General features: G+C 41.1%; 1 protein-coding gene across 1 annotated transcript; it reads right to left on the bottom strand.

Annotated features, from left to right (window-relative positions):
- Positions 1-337: 337 nt before the first annotated feature.
- On the bottom strand, positions 338-3,519 carry GADD45A (growth arrest and DNA damage inducible alpha). The gene is made up of 4 exons (XM_030325541.1): positions 3,231-3,519; positions 2,594-2,695; positions 2,125-2,362; positions 338-1,018 (listed from the first exon to the last, which is right to left on the bottom strand). The coding sequence occupies exons 1-4, from the start codon at positions 3,272-3,274 to the stop codon at positions 905-907; spliced, it is 498 nt and encodes a 165-aa protein (XP_030181401.1). The 5' UTR covers positions 3,275-3,519; the 3' UTR covers positions 338-904.
- Positions 3,520-21,593: the final 18,074 nt, after the last annotated feature.

Here is a 21,593-nt window from a genome sequence, read left to right as displayed (position 1 = left end):
ATTTTGCAAGTATAGTCTCTAACACCTTTTCCCTAACTGCGTCCCCCAACTCCTCTTAAATCACCTTTGGTTTTCTGACTTTTGACACCATGTAGATAGAGTAGGGCCCTAGTAAAATGTCTGTTAAATAAAGAATAAAAAATAAAACTATGCCACATCCAGCTCAAATGTTTAAAAGTGGAAAAAAATACACACACACACACACCAGAGATCTATCTATAGAGATACACACATATACTATATATATGATTTCATAAGGGTTTTAATTTTTCCATATAAAAAAAACTTATTTAAAATACATTCCAAGTTAAAAGAAACAAAAGCACACATTAAGAAATGATGCAATTATTCCATACCAGTTTATTGTAGGTATTGTGTTTCAAAAAATTTATAGCATAAATAACTTCTCATGTCATAAAATAACTTAGTACAATTTATAATAAAACTTTGAGAATTTAACATCTCATCAAAATACAATAAAATATGGTTTTAAAATAGGATCAACCCTTTCTGTTTTTCTTTTATTTGAGGGCACATAAACCAAAAATACCCAAACTACTGCCGCACATTTGAACTTTAACAAAGCGCATTTGGTTTATTTAAATGTAACTCAACCATTCTAAATTAATACATAGTTTGTTTTCCTTCCTGCGTGGTTCTTTGTAATTTTTGTTCCTTTTGACTTGTATTTGTTTCAACACAGCTTCCTTCTTCATTTTCACCTCTTTCCATCTGCAAAGTCATCTATCTCCGGGCCCTCGGAACATGTAGTTGAACTCACTCAGCCCCTTGACATCAGTTTCTGTAATCCTTGCATCAGTGTGGGGAGTAACTGCTTGAGTAACTACAAAGGTATTTCAAAACTTCAGTGCAATTTGGTTCAGTTATTTTCATTCAGATGCCATCACCGTTCGGGGAGATTAATCACTGGAACCCACTGATCCATGTAGCGACTTTCCCGGCAAAAACAAATAAGTTGACTTAAGGCAGGATCCTTCCACTGTGATGAATGTGGATTCTGGAAACAAATTGAGAAAAATAAATTCACTATTTTTAAAAAAATCAGCATTTGCTAATAATTACACTCATTTTAAGAGGAAGACAACCTGAACGTTCTATACTTTAGCTGTGTGACACAGAGACCAGTTACAACCATAAAAAATAAGCTTTCTTCTAGGTAGTTGGTTTCCTGCAAAATCATTAAGGGTAATTCTCCACTAAACCATACTCTGCGAAGTTTGAACGCATGCAACCCATATGCATGGTATTTATTTAGTTTTGCACGAGAGCATATTTATTTAGTTTTGCATGACATTATCATTCACAGGTTTGTCCTACCAAAGTTGTACTGTGGAAGAGACCTGAGTGAAAACAACTCTGAGGAATATTTCCATGCTGTGTGTGCAATGGATGAAAGCTGCATAGCAGTTAACTAGAAATGCCACCTGTTATACCTCTCCGAAGACAGGAGAGGAGTAGTAATTTTCAAGAGTACCAAAATGGTTAGGCTGCCACTTAACTAGACCAGTTAAAAAGAGTAAAATGTAAAAGACAAAGCTATCATATTACCTCTGAAAACACAAGTTCTCTATCTACCAAAGGTTTTTACCAGGGAAAAAAGGCCCATTAAAAAAAATGGAAGATTGCAGAGAAAAAATTCCCACTCTACCCTCTTCAAGTATTTCTAGGGAATTAATAAGGTCTGTCTCCTACACCATTTCTATTTTTAACTCTGAGTGGCGGCGAATGAAGCTGACTCCTTAATGAGGGTGAGCCAGGAATTTATTTGGCTTTATCTAATCTGCCCTACTAAAGGAATTAGTCACGGGAGGTAGTGCAGATGTAGGTAGGGAGTAGCTGGGCTGACAATGCTGACTCACAAGGATCTCTTCCGCTGCTGGCAGCCTCCAACGTGCTTAGACATGTTCTGTACCAGAGAAAATCCTGATGATGAAACTAGCACATCTCGGCCGAAAGTCCAGCCACACTCTCTAATGGGGCAAAAGCAGCCACGCTCTTGCCCTCCCCCTCATTCCAGATCTGCAGTCAGGCGACTCTGAACCCTCGCTCACTCCCCTCCAGAACTCTTCACTCCAGTCGGCCCGCATCCCCCCTCTCGCTTACCGTCACCAGGACGCAGTGCAGGTCCGGGGGCTGCTCGGCGCCCTCGCTCGCTGCTGGGCTTGCGTCGGTCTCCAGGAGCAGGAGCTCAGCCAGTCGGCCCGGGTTGCTGACGCGCAGGATGTTGATGTCGTTCTCGCAGCAGAACGCCTGGATCAGGGTGAAGTGGATCTGCAGAGCCACATCCCTGTCGTCGTCCTCGTCCGCCGCCAGCAGGCACAGCACCACGTTATCCGGGTCGCTGAGGGCAGCGGGAGGGGCGGGTGAGCGCAGAGACACCACCCGTCCTCGTGGACGCCCGCAATACCCGCCCGGGTCCCGGGGTCGGCCCCGTCCTGCCCGCTGCCCGTGGGGCAGGTGGGAAGCCGCAGGAAGCTGCGCTGCAGGGCGGGGGGGCGCTCGGCGAGGTCGCCTCCGACGGGGCTGGGGAGAGAAGGGGGTGCCACGAGGGACTCGCGAGGGCCCCACTTACACGTTGAGCAGCTTGGCCGCCTCGTACACCCCGACGGTGATGGTGCGCTGACTCAGGGCTTTGCTGAGCACTTCCTCGAGGGCATCCCCCACCTTATCCATCCTACACGTGAGGGAGAGCAAAGGGGTCCCGTCAGCCCCGGTCCCTTCGGGGCCATCGCCGCCCCTTCGCCCTGCACCGCGACTCTCCCTCCCGAGTTCGTGCGCCACCGCGCCGCTCCGCTTTCTGCAAACCCAAAGCCCCCTCCCCCCCCGGCCCTGTCACCCCCAGTGAACCCTCACACGCCCGGAGGCCGGGTGGCCTGCGAAAAACCCCGAGAGGGCCACCCGCCACCCTCCCCCGAGGGCGCTGCCAGTCCCCGGCGCTGGGCGCAGCCACAGGCTGCCAGCCGCAGGAGCGGCACCGGCAGGGACAGTCCCTTCTGCCTTTTGCAAAGGCCTGGAGGGCTCGGCCGGGTTGGGGGCACGCTCCTTCCGTCCACGGACGCCTTGGGGAAGGCCCCCGGAGCGAGACGGACGGGAGGTGCCCTCTGCAAACTTTTAACCGGTCGCTCCCCGCCAAACCTTGCCCAGAGGGGCCGCAATGGGGTGCACGCAGTGGGCGAAAAGAGTTCAGGGAGAGACTCCGGCCGCCTTACCTTTCGGTCTTCTGCTCTCCAGCCGAGAATTCCTCCAAAGTCATATTGCAACTGCAAATCCCCCTCAGAGAGAGCGCGGCGTGCGGACTGCTCCTGCCACGGTGGGCGCTTGGGCGCCTGCTCCCTGCACTCCCTCACAGGCTCTTCCAGCTCCCGCTGCCACCGCGCGGTCCGTCCGTCCGTCTGTCCGTCTCGCCCCACTCGCTCGCCCGCTCCCGGCCCCCTCGCCTCGCCACGGGCAGCGACTCCGACGGGGCAGCTGCCTCACAGCCACTGAAGGACAAAGGCCCCGCTCGCCCGAGTTATCCTGCCAACCTCCAGCCAACCACCACCGGCCTCATTTGCATACGCACAGCCATTGGGTTATGCAAATCAGCCTGCTCTGACAATTTGACCCCAGCTCCTGGAACCGTGGGGAGAGAAGCGGAAGGGGGTGGAGCCACGCGGAAGGCGAGCTCAGGGCCGAGGGCGGTGCAGGGACAGGGGAGGGCGGGGTCCGGAGCGGACTCTCTTAGCCTGTTGGAGGGGCCCGTAGGAGGGTGGGGGGCCTTTTGCAAAGGCCGGGCGGGAGGGGGGTGTCTTCCAATTGAGTCTGGAGCAGGCTGCCAAGTGTTTTTCTAGTTAGTGCATTCTTTTTTTTTTTTTTTTTGGTCGTTTCATGTCTTTTGTTTTTAGGGGTTGTTATTAAAATCTATTTCCAGGGTTAATGCACCCAAGTCTAGTAATTATTAGTAAGCAGGTTACATAAAAAGAGTGTTTCAGACCTCTGGGGCAAAGTTTACCTCAGAAGTGTTGTTTATGTAAGGCAAAGCTGCTTATTAGTAGTAGTATTATTTCGGTGCCCTGATGGCTGGTTTGATTTATTTTTGGAAGGTTGCAAGGGTTGGAAGCTCAAAAAAGAAAAATCAACAGTTTTGTGTTTGGTGATGGCAGGGAACCAAGTTGGAATCTTTTCCACAGAAAGGCTTCCCACCTGCCCAGGGTAACTCTGGAAAACCGTGTTCAGGAGGAGCTCGTTACCACATGTGTGTATCCTAGCCTTACAACCCAAATTCACCTTTCTCAAGAGAGCTTTTCCCAAAGGAGAATCCTCCTGCACAGGCACCAGCTAGGAGACAAATGTCTGACACCCACACAAGTCTAAATTCAAAATACTCTCAATATGCCCTAAGCTTCCTTTCATAAGGCAAATATGTCACTACCTTCCACAGAGAGCCTATGATCTCACTGTGAATTATTGATGTTAGATGCTGAATCATGAAGCTGCAGCTATAGGACCTTTTAGTCATATGCTAAAATTTCACCTTTGAGATCATGGCAACCTGTGGGTGGAAAACAAGCAGTAGTTACACATTTTTGAAAAGCAAACTTTAGTGTATAGACTTTGACTTAGTAAGTTGAAAATTCTTTCCTTTGTTTTATGAGTATATGCAATAAATGCAAAAACATGTCTTAAACCTATTGAAGTCACCAAAAGTGAAAATGCCTCCCATATGCTCTCATTCAAAACTGCCTGCATTATTAAGGTCTCTGGATAGCCAAAGGTTAATTTTTTGCAAAGGTACATAGGAGTTTTTGCACCTGCATGTTTGTATCATTGTAGACAAAATATTGTCCAGCTCTCTTAATTTTAATTTTGTGGAAAAGAAATGATATGTTGGTTTTCTGGTACATTTATTTGAGCTGACATTTTGCACTGAATTCCTAACTGCATTGTCAGCAAGGGGCAATGTTTGAGTAAAGGAATGGTTATGGCCAATACATAATTTACCCAAGGATGCTTGTGTATTTCATATCTATGCCTAAATCCAAACATGTGATGCCTTTGTTAAAGAATTCCTTAACATTGAAATTTAGGTAGGTGCTGAAAAACTTGCAGTTTTGCAAACAAAAGGTGAATTACACAATATGGCCTGACTCATCATTTGGAAATTGTTGAACTGAGTTCTGTGGAACTCCAAGGTTCTATCCACTAGGTATTTCTTAGAGGTTCTTTGGAAGAAAGTGTGATCACAGCAAGCTGACAAAGATTTAGGGGATTTGTTGATAGCAGGGACTGTGACTTCATGAACTTAGTGTTCTCAGCATCTCACACAATTTCTGCATTTATTAGAAGAACAGTCAATGTTTATTGAGTTGAATAGAATCTGACAGTTGATCGAGATTTCAGGATGCTGCAGTCCTGTTCAGTGCATGAATTTTCTCTAAGATACTATACATTTAACTTTAATTCAAAAAAGTTTCTTTGATGTCATACTATATACCAAGAACAATGCAATTCCTGGTCCTTTGCCTTTAAAGTGCTTGCCATTTAATTGGTATGCCCATGCTTGGACTGGATTTTGGGACAAAATAGTGTGCACTGTCATCAGCTAGCTATGCTGAAAGTCCCATGACTTTAGTCATCTGAACGGAAGCTGTAGGATGGTGGAACCCGTGTATTGTTTATGCCAATTCAAATGAACCACGGCCCTAATAATGCCCCACCCAAGTCAACTATATAGGCCTAGTTCCTCACTCAAAAACTCTACTGCATGCTATATTTGGCCTCATGGGAAACTGATTTGTTCAAGCATTGTGGGGTTGTTCTCTGTGACAGAAACCTAGCCTTCCAGTATTCAAAAATATTCATTTGTCATACTTTCTGACTCAGATATATTACATAATTTCATCTCATTGCTGAGTCTACCTAGAGTGTTTCATCAGTGATTATCTTCCAAGCTGGTCCTCGTGGCTGAGAGTAGAAGCTCCCATTTCACTACAGTTGGATTACAGTTATATTTTCAGATGATCACAGATTATTTATTTCACAACACTTATTAGTCCCGGGGGAAGTTGCTATCCAATGATGGATCGGAGGAATTTCCCTAGATTGGTACAGAAAATGTATGTATATGTATTGTTTAAAATAACTCTAATATGTGAAGTCATTTTAAAAACTACCCCAAATAGCCCCGAGTTCTTCAACTGCACAGGACTGGAATGACCTGTAATAATATTTGTAAGGATGCCAAATGGTTACATTCGGAAATTGGATGAAACTATGTACTCAAGAATTGTTAAATTATTTTAGTATCGCTACCTACTTTGTATGTTTAGAGTCTTTTTCATATTTTCTTCACTTTTATCATACATATTTTCCTACTATTGGTTCATAGTGTAGAATGATAATCTTTCTCTTTAGAGCTTAGTCAATCCTTTAGCATCTGAAAGAAATATGATGCTTACTATTGCAGTATTAGATCATTGTTTGTATTAAAGGAGATCAATTAGGCTATGACATAGTTATATATGTATAACTATGTAACTATTATATTTTATTATTAAAAATCATAAGTTGTCTGATATAAACTAAGTCTAGTGAAACTGGTTTCTAAAGGCAGGCTGTGAATTTTCTTCAGTTTCTTCCCCAGAGAAGATTATTCAGACAAAATTTATTGTCACCTAAAAATGTGTTTTTTAGGGCAATATTTTCATTTGAATTTAACAAATTTGAATTTAACAAGTTTAAATAAATGTTTAGCTTCTTGGGCCATCACTGTGGTAGGCAAATTCTAAGATGACCTCAATGATCTTTAACTCCCTTGGTTTAGAGGTCTATATAATCCTCTTCCCTTGAGTGTGGGCAGAACCTATGCCTTGCTTCTAACCAGTTGAATATGGCAATGGTGTTGGGCGTCACATCCATGATTATATTACATTCTAAGGTAAAGGTGAAAGGATTTAGCAGATGTAATTAAGGCCCTAATCAATTGACTCTGAACTAATGGAAAGGGAGATTATGCTAGGTTGGCCTGACTTAATCAGGTGACCCCTTAGGAGAGGGCCTAGGTTTTCTCTGAAGACAGACTAGGAGCATCAAAGACTCTCCATCACTGGCTTTGAAGAACCAAATTTTCACAAATTCTACAGTGGCAAGGTAATTAAGTTTGCCTGCAACCTGAGAGAGTTTAGAAACGGATCCATCCCTAGTCGATCCTTCAGATGAGAATGTAGTCCCGGGTAACACTGATTTTAGCCTGGTTTAGCCTTCTCTCTGAGAAGAGAACCAAACTGAGCCATGCCTGAACTTCTGACCTGTAGAAACTGTGAAATAATAAATGAATGTTGTTTTAGATCACTAAGTTTGGGGTAATTTGTTACAAAGCATCAAAACCTAATACAATCCCCTTAATGCCATCTTGTTGTGTGTTCAGCAAATCCTTACCCTATGCAAATTCTCTTCAGTTATTAATATACATGGAATTAGAGTCATTCTGTTGCTTTGAGCCTTATGCCAACCATCTTGTGTTGCCATCAGCTGTTCACATTTCACCAGCCATGCAGGAGCCAGCGAGATGAGGTGTCAAATGAAGAGACTCACTGGGACATTTTTCAATGACCCCCTCACCCCATTCCTCAACTCCCCACTGAGTCATGTGTATGTCAGAAGGCTTCTATTATAGTAGGAATTGTCTCTCTGTGAATGTCACTGAATGGTAGACTAATCAGTGGTGAGGGAGGTAGGTGGTCTGAGGTGGTAATTGGCCAATGGTAATTTGTTCTTGAATAGGTTTCTGAATTTTTTATCTCTGAAAGAGAAGAGGTCATTCTTTTCACCCATCTACTTCATTGCAAAGTTTGCTTCTTCCTATGTCTTAACAGTTTAGTCCTTGGACCTCTTCTCTTCTCTGTCTACACTCACTCTTTTGGTGACTTCATCCTTGGCTTTAAACATTTATATGCTGATGACTCCCAAATATACTTCCAATATGGTCACTCATCATTCTTGAACTTCAGGCTTACTCATCATCTCTGTCTTAATACACGATAAGCATCTCAAACTTAAAATGACAAAAGTTGACCTTCTGATTGTTCTCCTATAGGTCAATCCTTCCCATTTTTCAGCCTCCACATCATGGTGTCATCCTTGACTTCTTTCCTTCACAACCCACATCCACTCCATCAGCAAATCCTATCAGCTTACCTCAAAACATAAAATAATTCAACAATTTCTCAGGGCTGCCACCACCACCACCATCATCTCCCACCTGGATCACTGCAACAACTGATCTCTCTCTCTGCTTTTGCCCTTCCTCTGCTCACCTCCAGCAGCCAAAGTGATTCTATAAAGAGCAGGTCAAGTCCCAGTCGATTCTCTGACCCAACCTTATGATAGATCCTCTTTTCACTGAGAGTAAAAGCCAAAATGCTTACTATGGCTTTAAAGAACCTATAAAATCTGTTCACTATGATGAAAATGTTGTAATATTGATGGTAGTACTAGTTGCAGAACCCTGTTAATATCTTAAAAACCACTGAATAGTGCATGTAGGGTGAATTATATGGAATGTGAATTATATCTCAATAAAGTTACTATTAAAAAAATATATCAGATCCCTACGCCAACCTCATCTTTTACTACTCTCTCCCATGCTCATCCCTCTCTAGGCACACTGACTTTCCTTTTGTCTCGGGGCCTTTGTACTTCCTGCTTGCCTAGAATATTCTTTCTCCTGATAACCACCTTGCTCACGCCCTTCAAGTCCCCTTCTTAATGAGGCCTGACCTGACCACTCTACTTAAGTTGCAATACCCAGCATTACTGATCTCCTAAACCCTGTTCCTTCTCTCTTTAACAAACTATATCATTGGTCACTTTCTAACATATATTTTTACTTCTATATGTTGTCTATCATCTGGCTACCCCCTCAGCCCACTCTACTCCCCCAGTACAAATTCAATGCAGTGGGATTTGTTTTGTTCACTGGTTGATCTCTAGGTGGTTAAAATAGTGCCTGGCACAGAGTGGACCCTCAATAAACATTGAGTCAGACACTGTTGAAGGAATAAAAGTTGTCCAGATTCAAAGATGTAATTGATGAACTAGAACATAAAGCTATAAATAAACTTTTAGTCTCTTCTTATATATTGGAAAGGAAGATGTCTTGATTGAACGCTGTTTTTATTGGTTGTATTTTTTAATTACAGAGGCTTGTGCACACTTATCTGCATTTTATATTCTTCTACATACTTCCTCAACCCCCAACCTGACAATTTTCTAAATATTTTTTTTTTCAGGAGCTATAAACTGGTCCATTTTGTAAGCTAAGGATTTGTGACCTCTACCAGTCTGTACTGTATACACATATAAAACCCAGTAGATTAAAAGGTGCTTAATTGCCAAGCTTCAAGTCTTGTTCTTTTAATGTAGCATAAAGAGATTATAATGATGAGGAAAACAACCTTGAAAGGTTTTATGAAGGTGAGTTTTGAAGTGGGAGATTTAAAAGGGCAAAGATGGGGTGTTTTGTTATAGAAGCAACATACGAGAAACACAGTGGAGATGAAGTTAAAGAAACTGAGTAGCATTTAGGACACCGTAAACAAAAGAAATAAGGGGTAAAGGAAAATAAGAGCATTCTTTACTCCTATTTGAACTTTTACGTTTTTCTCTGGCTTCAGTGCTTGCCTAAGCATTTAATCTCTATTCACTGAAAGTTTTTGACAGTAGAGCTTATGATTTGAAATTGCTTGTAAGATCTGTGCTGTGAATAATATACATTCTTATATTTCTCTCTGGTTCTCTTTTACTTTGGCAATGAAATGTCAATCTCAAGGTCTGGAAGGTATTAAATATTAAAACAAGATAATTTACGATTAAACCCTGTAAGACTGGTCTTTTGAAGAGGGTCTAGGACACGGTCTTTTGAAGTGCTCATTTCTGGCTGGCTGGGCTTGGAGGATGTCTGACAGTACTCTGTGTGGCTACTGTTTGACTTTATATTGTAAAGGTCCAAAGTAGCCTCATTTTTAGTAACCAAAGAATGTGGAGAGCAGACTGTTATCTGGCTGTCCATTATGAACACTTTACTCCTGTGCTCCACGGACCATATCAGTTTGTGGCAAAGTGATGGATTGTGTTTAACATTCTGTTGTTGACCTATAAGGATTTTTGCCATATGTTCTAGCTCATGCCCTTAAGATATAGGAGGGGGAGAGCATATTAGTATCACTGACCACTAAGCAGAAATGTGTCAGAGATTTTGCTTTCTCAGCTGGAACATCACCCTTGGCAAGCCGTCCCTCCCTATTCTAGGAAAACATCACCATCAAATACAAGAAGGCCTGTTTATAGATTAATCTGATGGTTTGTATTATGTATCTGTATTTTAGGGAAGTTTTGAAATAATGCTGTAAAATTAAGATTTATGTGGCTACTTTGCATGCACAACCAACATAATTCTAATTTGATGTCCTCTCAGGAATGTGGTTTACAAAGTGATGCATGATATTAGGCAGGCTGTTCACCCGCTCCATACCTCAGTTTCCCCATTTGTCAACTATTTTGTAATTTGTTTTTTAGAATTCCGTCTCCCCAGAATAAATAGTAGGCATAATCCTTACATATAGATAGATAAAAGCAGAAGTGTTCTGGCTGCAGTAGCCAGATAGGGATGGGGGTAAAGGAAACAGAGTTCTGCAGATTTAGGACTCCTCTCACTCCCCTCCCCCAACTCAACCCATAGTCTCTGAAACACACATTGGTCACAGTTGGAAACTGAAAACTTAGTCCTAAGGGACTCTTCCAGCTGTAACATTTTTTTTTTGCTTATTAATTTTGTTATTCTATAATTATTCTATAATTTTCACAACCCCTGAGAAACTTCTATCTTTACCACTGAAATGTTTTTCTGGGCGTAGACAATGTAATCAAGTAATTTGTGTGAAGAATCAAAAATACATTCATAGTCTTCTGCTTTGATATCAATTTTCAAAAATTGCAATCCATTTCAATAAATTTAGTTGAGATTATGTTACAACTTGCCTCATTAATCTTAATGTATCGCCTGGTTACCAAATGCTTTGGAGTATGGTCTGGCCCTGTGTCTTAATAAACAGGTCGCACCTGGGAGCTAGTGGGAACTCTCCCATCTGAGAAGAAACAGCTACAACAGATGGTAAAACGACTGAAAACCAGGTGGGGTCATTGTTTAATGACCATACGAATTAAGTTTGGTTAATTTGGCGTGCCTCTCATTATCCCTGGCAACTGGACCCTCTACTCCATTTTGTAAGTTTGGATTTATATCTTTTACATAAACTATGAAAACAAGTCCATCTGTGATCCCAAAGCTACACTCGCCTTGAATCCAACCACAATGTAAATCCTGATTTCTTTGGTTCTGACTGTGAAGAACCCATAAACACGGGGCTTTGGCAGTACTCTGCAATTTACTTTTTTTTTCAGTTACTTCTTATCATCCATGACAGGTTCCCTTCACTCTTTTTGAAGTTTTTATTTGTAAAAAGAACTTAATTTTCAGCCTAAAACACATATGAGCATACTTTCCAAGAATCTGAGATGTCAAAATTTCAACCCACGTGTACCCCTTTAGAAGATCTTCTTCTGAAAGCTGTGTGTAACAGTGAGTGACACAGGGATGTTTCCAAACATTCCTAACTCGACTTGTGATTTGCTAGTGAAAAACAGCACATTTGTTAAATGCTTGTCATGTACTTGGCAGTATGATAAGATTTTTATTTATATGACATCACTTGACTGTCATGACCCTCTTTGAGGAGGATATGGTTATCTTCATTTTATTGCTGAAGAAGCAATGTATGGCCTATTGGAGAGGTTAAGCTAGTTAACTAGCTCAAAGGCCCCACAGCTAAGTGGCAGACCCAGGATGCAAATGCACATCTGTGGGACCCCCGGGCCTCACCTTCTTAGCCATAGATTATCTTCCTCTAGAACAGCTGTAGTTCACATAGCATCAGAGCATCATACTCAGAATGCAGACTCTGGAGTCAGGCTTAGGCAGGTCACCTAACCTCTTTGGTCACTTTCCTGAGTAATAATAGTACCTATCTCATAAGTTCGTTATGACAATTTAATGAGGTAATATACATGCAGCATTTACAATGCACAGCACAAAGAATGCCATACATGATACTTACACAGCACACATTTTTCCAATTCCCATTCTATTTTTTTTCATTCCCAACTCCTTCATCTGTGTAAAATATCGGATTTTCCCTTTCCTCTAACATCTGGGGCATCAATCGCTCATGGTAAAAGTACTGGGCTTCCCTGACCTCACCTAACGCTGTGAAAAATTCCACTGAATTTTAATACAGCCACAGCTGAATCCAATATACGTGTCCCCACCACCACCCCCCTCCCCTCAACTACAGATGAACCAAGTTTTCTCCGTTTGTGCACTTCAGACATTCACGCAGTTTTGAGAGCGTGAATGATGTTCTTCTGCAAGGACCAAGTCTTGATGTTATTCAAACCCTTCCTGTGTGTGTGTGTGTGTGTGTGTGCGCGCGCGCTTGCAACCCCCACCCCTCCCAGCGCGTGACCTCGCGCACACATGTTTAATACAGAACAATGAGTTTCTTAAATTGTAGAATACCCTTACATTTCTTTTATCCTCTGAAAGCTTCCTGTATTTGTGAACTCCTTTCAAATCAGCAACTGCAGCCTCAACATCTGGGTCCTCCCTGCTGTAGGGAACATAAATTAACTGGTAGCATCCTGTAAATGTTACGGGTGGGAAATTGGGAGTACAGAGAGGCAGGCCAGAGTGCGTTCGGTATCTAGCAGCTGGTCCCGATGTAGTGCCTCAGAACTGGTTTTAGCTGACGTCAGATAACGCTGATGTGCACCAGATTGGCTTGTAGTACCAGTAAAGCTGACCCCTCCCACTTCCCCTACTGCCCCCGTGCTTGCCAGAATGCTGGAGACCATTATGAACTCACAGTTGTCATTTGATCTCCATCTGGCTGCTGTCACTAAAGCTGCCTTTTATCGCTTGCCAGAAGTGTAAAGCTAAAGACATTTCTCTTTCTCACAGATCTTTGCTTCTAGTCCTTACTTTTTTAATTTTCTGGGTAGTTCCAAATAATTCTCCTTCTGTCTTAGTCTATGTACCACCATCAGGAAACTAACAAAGGACCCACTGGAGTATTTACCCACATGTCTACTTGATGAACTAGATTTAGCAATAGATTTTTAGGAAGTGCTAGAGGTGGACTGTGGCTTTGTTGACTTCAGATATTATGTCTTAAACTCGATGTGGTTTGAATTTCTGAGATAAATGTGAGATTTGCATGTATGATCTCATGCTGTGGTAAATTTTATGGAGCTGTAGATCACAACAGTCTAGCCATACAATTATAAGGGTCTCTGTACTGAATTAGAATCTACACAAATTAAACGATAAATATAAGACCAACATGCCATAAATTGGATCTTATAACAGCTTAATAATCTAAGGAGGACAGAAGAATGAATTCTGAGGTGATGTTTAATGTACTTAGTCACTAGAATGTTCTTAGTATAGAAAATTCATTGTAAATCTGGTACCAGCTTAAAGATGTGCTGTTAGCAATGGTCCAATAGTTAAGATTTTGCAATCTTAGCACCACAGCCTGAAGATCATTCCTGGTCAAGAGACCTCTTGAGAAATAACATTTCACATTCAGTAAACGTTGTTGATGGACATGGATGGAAAATGGGCTCTAAAAGTTTTAGAAACAAATTTAGGATCCTGATTTTTAGTTAATGTGGCAAATTAATCCTTTAAGGAGTAATTATAAAGAAGTTTTTATGTATGTTTTCAATATACTGTTTCTAAAAAAAAAATAGGAGTCACTACATTCTGTATTAATCCATATCGTGTTTGCATGTAAAAACTGAAATAATGTGGAAGGACATACATCACAATGAAAACATGTTCCTCTCTGATGGGATTACAGGTCATGCTGATTTTCTTACTTTTACTTACTTTTTATTTGATAATGTTTCATAAAATAAGCATGTGTTACTTTTTAAAAATATTTTAAAGAGGTAAAACTTACCTTCAATGAAAAACACACATCTTAAGTGTACACTTTGATGAGTTTTGACAAATGTATACACTCATTTAACTCAATCAAGATATAAAGTCCAATTAAGATATAACCTCAGGGTGCCTGGGTGGCTCCTGTGTCTCCCTCTCTCTCTGCCCTACCCTCACATTCATGCTCTGTCTCTGTCTCTCAAAAATAAATAAACGTTAAAAAAATGAAAAAAAGATATAACCTCAACAGTATATAACCCCAATCATGATATATAACATTTCCATTTTCCTAGAAAGCTCCCTTGTACCCTCTTCCAAGCCCCACATCCCATAAGCAGCCACTCTTTAATTAAAAACACAGCACAGTTTTTTTTAAAGAAACTTCTGTGTAGACTGAGATAGGAATAAAAAGTAAATAAATAACTAAGTTGAAACAGTTCCCTGCATTCTCATCTCCTGTCAGTGAGGAAATGAGAGAAATGATAGAGAAAGCATGGAAGAGAGAATTTAAGATCTGAATCATGTAACCCAAGAAAACTCAGAGAAGAGCAAGATAATATCTAAGATTTGATAAGATCTTAGATCCATTACTTTATTCCAGTAGAAAAAGGGGGAAAGACTACTAGACAATAAGCTCTAAGAGGTCAGGGACTGTGTTCATTTTGTTCACCGTATCCTCAGTAACCTGACTCAAGAAATGTTTGTAGACTGAATAAGTGGATACTATTATTCAGTTACACAGTCAACAAATATTCATTCTTCCAATAAATATCTACTGACCTCTTACTATGTGCCATGGATTGTGCTAAAGCCCTGGAGACAGAATAAAAGACAATGGTCCCTAAAAATGATAGAAATGGTGTCTAACCTCATGAACCTTACAATGTGTATTGTCAGGAAGCCTGATGTTAGCTGTGTTTTAGAAACAGATAGAATGACACAGTTGGGGAATTAAAGAAGAAGGAGCTTGGTGAGTCTGAAGAAGTGAGAGAAGTCCAGTGCAGCAAGGGCGAGAAAACAAGAGATGGGGGTGCAGAGTTAGTCAAGGAGATGATGCAAACAGGACCTCGTTGGTTGTCAGATGGATTTGATATTTTATCCCAAGAAGAACCTGGAGCCATTGAAGGATTTTAAGCAGAGGAAGGACATGTGAATTTTGTGTTTTTAAAGTATCATTCTGACTCTTGAACAGAGAGAACGGCTTGAACGAAGATAAAGGCAGATATGGGAAGACCAGTAAAGAGGTTGTAGTAATAGTGTAAATAGTGTGGAGGGCTCTGGAGATGACGGCAGTAGAGGGAGGAAAGAGATGTGGCGTTAAGGCACATTGAGAGGTAGAACTGAGCCTTGGCAAACTGATTGGCTATGATGAAAAAAATGAGTAGTGTCAGGAGTGACTCCAGGTCTGGGCATGAGCAACTTGGTTGATGGTAGAACCATTTAATTTTTTTTCCTCTCAGATCCAATGCAAAAGAAACCAAGCTCATAGCCTGACAATGGTGAGGGTCACACCTCTGTTGGGCAGAATTCAAACTATGGGTCTATAATGTGTCCACTGCAAACCTGAGGCACATCCCACAAACGTGGTAATTTGGAATGGCTGGTATAGTGCAACATGGTGATGATGCAAGGATTTTTATGCCCACTCCCTTTTCTCTTGGGTGCCTTTCTTTGATCTTGCCCATGTTTCTCCCTTTCTTCCAATGACCCTCTTATCCTTTTCAGGTGTCTGATAATTCAGCTCTACTAAGCTAATTACTGATAATTGTGGCTCTAAGCCGGAGTTGCCTTTTCCCTACCTCCTAGACCCTACATATCTTGAGTCTTTGCTTTTTAAAAGTAATGGGATGGATATCACAGGGATAGGATGGGTCACATAGCCAGTTGTTACAACTATAATTTCTTAGAGAAATGAAGCTGTCCTTAGCTTGTGTAGACTGGGCCCCTCCTATCGTTCTTTATTTCCCCTATTATTTTCTTCCTTGCCCTTTTCCAGTATTTTCTTGGCACTCTCTATCAATTGTTTTTATTTTGGATCCTAGCTCTGTGACCTTGGAAAGTTTACTTAAGATCTCTGAACCTCAGTTTCTTCAGCTATAGTTAGGGGATAATATTAACGTCAGTGGGTTTAATACCTTCTACATGATAATGTGTCACTATTGATTGCTTTCCGCCACCACCCACTCATTGGCTTTATTGCTGGCCATCTTCAGGAAGTCATTGTCAGACATAATCAACTTCTATAGGCAAGCTGAAAGGTACTGCCACAGTTGGATTTGGAAGGTGTTTCTCCCATCTCTGTTCCCCTCCTCACTTGTACACTACATGAGGACATGCCATCTTTGAGAGCTGGCTATTTGTCTCATCAAGTTATGAGTATATCTCAATGGACATAATATTGATTAAGGGATAGAGTGTGGCTAGACCTGCACAAGTCATGTCCACGATGAGAAAAGCAATTCAGTAAGTGTTCTATACTGATTACCAATCACAAATGTCCTTGTGTATAAAAACTAGTCCTTTGTTTGAAGAGTACACATATGAATCAAGCAAACCAACTCCTATCATTTATGTCTATGAATAATATGTGTGTTTCATCAAAAATCAGTTAACAAGGGCTCAACACCCACTCATTTGTAGTTATGCATGGTCATTAAGCACCTACTACATACAAAGCGTGCCCCAGGATCGGGGTTCACAGTGATGAACAAGACAGAGCTCCAATGGAGTTCACATTCTCTTGAAGAAGATGCACTCGAAACAACTAATTGCAGAATTAATTGATCAATGATAATTGTGGTAAGTTCCGCAAACAATTACAGGTTGCTATGAGAGTTTATAGCAGGGGATCTGATCGCATGGAGAGGTTAGGGAGGTGGGAAAAGACTTCTGAGGAAATTACTAGTAAGCACTGGATTTGAAGGCTAAAAAGCAATTCCTGAGAAAAAAAAGAGAGCTCCTCAGTTGTGTGAGAAATGATGATTTTGAGTTTCCCAGTGCCAGTAGTGTCTCAGGATCTGACCCCAACAGAGCAGACTTCAGTTTCAGTGACTTGGTGTTCTGAAGCTGCAATCCGTAAGGATCTCACCACTTGGTTACACCCAAACGGAAGAAATACACTAGGTGCTCTCAGACTCAACCAAGAAAAATTGGGTAGAGAGTATAGAGGTATTAAATAACATTTAATTTCCCTTACCAAAGACACACACAACCTACTCAGGACCCTTCACTCTATTGAAGGTCTGCTTTGGGACGCTAGAATACACATCCGAGAGCTCACTCACCCCTACACTAATCTTGCAATGCAGATATGAACCCACTTCACACCCAGGGGAACTGAGGAAGAGAGAGATTAAATAACCCTCCCCAAATCACACCTGTACCAACCCTCATCCCATGAAAGCTCATGATCTTCCAGCTACACCAAGCTGCACCATTGTTAGCATATTGTTAGATGACTGCTTTCCTCTTTAGAAGCACTTAGAACATTAAAGAAACAATTTAAAAGTGAAAGTGAGCCCTGGAACCAGAGAGGTGTTAAACCCAAATACAATCTGTGATGTTCCCATTTAAAAAAAATTGTTTAATAAAGATAATGATGACTTGTGAGCAGGTTCATGCTTTGACTATTTCAGTTTGTGTGTGTTGCTATTCTGGCCCCCTAAGTTTTACCAGCAAAGAGGTGAGAAAGGGAGGTTAACATGATTAAGATTTCTACAAATGGACTGAACCTTGAAAAACTAAATAGATCACACCATCAGATGGTTAAGGAGGAGTAATTTAGTTTTGTGAACCATTGTCAGCTTCCCAGGATCTGGATGTTTACTGTCTTCATGTAAATTAAACTATGCTGTATTTATATTGAACTTCCATTTTCAAAGCACTAACATGTTATTTAATTTTATCCTTAGTGTATTGGAGATCACAGTCAAAAAGTGCCAGAAAACCAAAGAGCACTCGGGAAGCTTCTTGAGAACAGTTTGGCAATTGAGAAATCACATTGGAAGGGTTTTAGGATTATTTCTTTCTCTATTCCATGGGAAAACTCAAGTGACCCAAAAAAACCATGGTTCTTTGGAAAGAGATCAAGAAACAAATAAATAGACTCTTCATGCGCCTCTTTGCTTGTGGGAGTTGGAGAAGTGGAAATCCGCACAAAAACTTCATTTCTTGCAGTTTGTGCATTGGCCTCCTCCAGAATTGAGAGTGTCCCTGATATAAATGATACTAAGTAATTATATGAAGCACTACTTTAAATTGGTCTGGTAGGCCTAAGCAAAATGATGTGCTCTCCTGGACCCCGCACCTTTGGTTGAGCCTTGGGTCTATTTCTCTTTCCTCACAGGCGCCTCAAGCGCCTTGAGTGTTATGCTCCTACTCATTTCTCTGACATCCCCACTGAAAAGCATGAGTTCAAGCCTTGAGCCTGTCTGTATCCATATAATTGCTACTCCTCCTGTCCTACACCCCCACCCCCTCTCGCTGCCACCACCACTTTCCTCCATATACTCCCAGTGGGAGTGCCGGAAGTATATTTTTGCAAACTAAACCAATCAAGTTGCATCACTTCTGAGAAACTTTATTTGGTTTTCTTTAACTATGGAGCAAAGTCCAAGCTGCACAGCATGGCAAAGGATCTGACCTCTGCTGGCCTCCTCAGTGTCATTTCCTGTCTCATAAAGTACTCGTGCCCCCAGGTACTTCTTGTTCCAGCAATGCTGGAGCATTTATGGCACCCAATAGGTCTGGCTTCATGGATTTGCAACCTATGCCATTGCATAAGTCACCATCCCTAGAAGGGCTCTTTGATTTAATGCTTTGCTATAATAGTTTGGAACTCTTAATAATTTATGAACAAGGGGCCCCACATTTCCATTTTGTGCTGGGCTCTGCAAACTAGAGCAAACTAGACTAGTGGCTGGTCCGGATACCCAGACATCATCCTGCTTCCCTCCTCTGTGCCTTGCAGGTACTCTTCTCTCTGCCCAGCATACCTTTCCGTGTGTCTCCATTTCATGTGTTCTTTGTAGTCTTTCAAACCTAATCTGAATACTATTTCTTTAGTGGAACCTTCCCTGAACCCTTGTCTTTTTACCCTCAACGACATTAATCACTCCCTTCACTGTGCTACTTTTTATGTTGCACATACATCTATTATTGTGCTTCCATGCTATATAGTGATTAATCACTCCCCTGCCTATCACCCCCAACCTTTGAACTTCTTAATGTTTATTTATTTTTGAGAGAGAGACACAGAGTTTGAGTTGGGGAGGGTCAGAGAGAAAGGGAGACACAGAATCTGAAGTGGGCTACAGGCTCTGAGCTGTCAGCACAGAGCCTGACGTGGGGCCCGAACTCACCAACGGTGAGATCAGACCTGAGCTGCAGTCAGACGCTTAACTGACTGAGCCACCCAGGCGCCTCATCAACTTTTGAACTTCTTGAGGACAGAGTCCATGCAGGCCTCAGGCAGTGGAGCATAATGATTAGGAATTCCAGAACCAGACTATATGCCTAGGTGTTACCCTGGCCAGGTCACCTGGCTTGTGTCTTCGTTTTCTCTCTTAACAAAAGGAGGGTAATCATAGAATCTATCTTGAAAGGTTGTTACTGTAAGGTTTGAACAAGATAATCTATGTAAAGTGCTTAGAACAGGGGCTGGCAAATTGTAAGTGCTCAATAAATGTTTCTTGTTCCTTTACATTGTTCTCTTTGGTTTCCTAGAATGTAGTTCAATGGCTAGAACATTTGTTCTTGAACATTTATTGAATACTGTGCACCGGGTTTTGAATACTGTGCTGGCTGCCTGAGAAGCAAAGCAAAATAAAGCATGACTTCTACTCTCAAAGAATTTAATTTTTGACAGGGAGAGAGACAAGCAATTAACAATTACAGTCCAGAATGATAAAATACTAAGTGCAGGTTACTTTGAGAGCACAGAAGAAAGGATCTGAATCTGCCTGGGGAGGTGAAGCTTGATCTGAATTGTGCAGGATGAGCAGGAGTTAGCTAAACATGGAAAAGGAGGAAGGTTATTTCAGGGAGAGGGAACAGTATATGCAAAGGCACCTAAATGTGACAATCTCGCCTGTTTAGGGAGATAAATGTCATTTTATGTCATTAAAGCAAATGGTGTTTGGTGATGCTTGGAAGTCTAGAGATAGCCTGGAAAGACTAGCAAATAGATTTTAACTCTGGTCTAACGGTGGTAGTTGCCTGGAACATCGCATTGAGAAAGATTCCCAAACCATGTCCAGACTGTGGGAAATGTGAGGAAATACATTAGTTCCATTTGTTAGGGAAGTAGAAGAGGAGAGTGGGACCCTGCATGTCACATATCTGCCATTATTGATAGATCATGTAGGGCCTCATATGCTGTATTACGGAGGTTGGATTTTATCCTGAAAACTATAGGGAATAATAGAAAGATTTTAAGTGTGGCAGTGACATGATCAGATTACATAATAGGTGCTCCATAAATGCTTGTTGAATTGAACTGACTGTGGGCCCTTCTTCACCTATTAATGATTTAGTGTATCAAATGCACCCAAATGATCTGAACCCAGCAAAGAAAACATGCATAACTGAGCCTATCGTGCTCAGAGGCACTGTGCTAAGTGCTGAAAGAATTAGAGCAGCATCTAAAAGGTGCTTAACATGCTCCCATGGTGTGGTTTACACAGCAAAACAGGCTGGTTCACACTGCAGTTTCGAACAGAGGATTAAAGTGGTATTAATAATTTATGCAGCTATAATATTTCATGCTATGAGCTGGACATATCCCAAAAGAAAGACTTCCAGTGGCTTTTTGAACCTTTAACCATTCTGCCAGCTACAAATCAAACAGTACGGAAATGGTTGGAAGAAACGGATTGTAATGTTTTTAAACATAAATGTGTTAATACATCTCTTTATAAACATATCTAATAGGTACTTCATTTGTAACTGGATGGAAAGAGCCCTGAAATTTGGGCTATTAAAAAGTAAATACCCTAATTTATTATTCTTAAGAAAATAGGTTAATCCTATAAAATTAACATTTGTTATTGCAATCATTATCTTTCAACTGTGGTTTGAAAAATCTTGTGAGAAGCTGAGTTTCTGATAGAACATACAAAGGGAAGTTGTCCTCAACAAATCTAGCATAGTAGCTGAAGGCATATATTTCTATTTATTTTCCTTGATTCCAAAGGGATTTAATAACAATGCAAATAGTATAGCAAGGAAAAATTAATTTAAAATAACTATGAAAGATGCGGCAAAGGAAATTTGAATGTAAGAAAATCCAATGGAGTCCATGTGTGGGATTAGTGCATAACATAAAAAATTATATGCATCTCAACACACTCAAGCCATGCAACATTAAAGCATATTATGTGCCAGAAAGAAAACTGCGATAATTGATATTATTATAAGTAAAAAGACGAAAAGCAGATATTTCAGATACTGCCTAGATATGATTAAAAATATCAATGAAGATATCAAGATTAAAATTTCACTTTATTGGAAACAATTTTTAAGTTTTTTTAAT

Source organism: Lynx canadensis, chromosome C1 (assembly GCF_007474595.2).
Source record: "Lynx canadensis isolate LIC74 chromosome C1, mLynCan4.pri.v2, whole genome shotgun sequence".
Classification (NCBI taxonomy): Eukaryota; Metazoa; Chordata; class Mammalia; order Carnivora; family Felidae; genus Lynx; species Lynx canadensis.
Note: the sequence above shows the minus strand (reverse complement) of the source record. Positions and strands in the feature narration are given on the sequence as shown.

What these genes read in the sequence shown, in the direction of transcription:
- GADD45A (XM_030325541.1), bottom strand. Translation starts at nt 3,274, where the DNA reads ATGACTTTGGAGGAATTCTCGGCTGGAGAGCAGAAGACCGAAAG. An exon ending in GGAGAGCAGAAGACCGAAAG is followed by an intron (nt 2,696 to 3,230) that starts GTAAGGCGGCCG and finishes CCTCACGTGTAG; the next exon opens with GATGGATAAGGTGGGGGATG. An exon ending in TGCACTGCGTCCTGGTGACG is followed by an intron (nt 1,019 to 2,124) that starts GTAAGCGAGAGG and finishes ATTTGTTTCCAG; the next exon opens with AATCCACATTCATCACAGTG.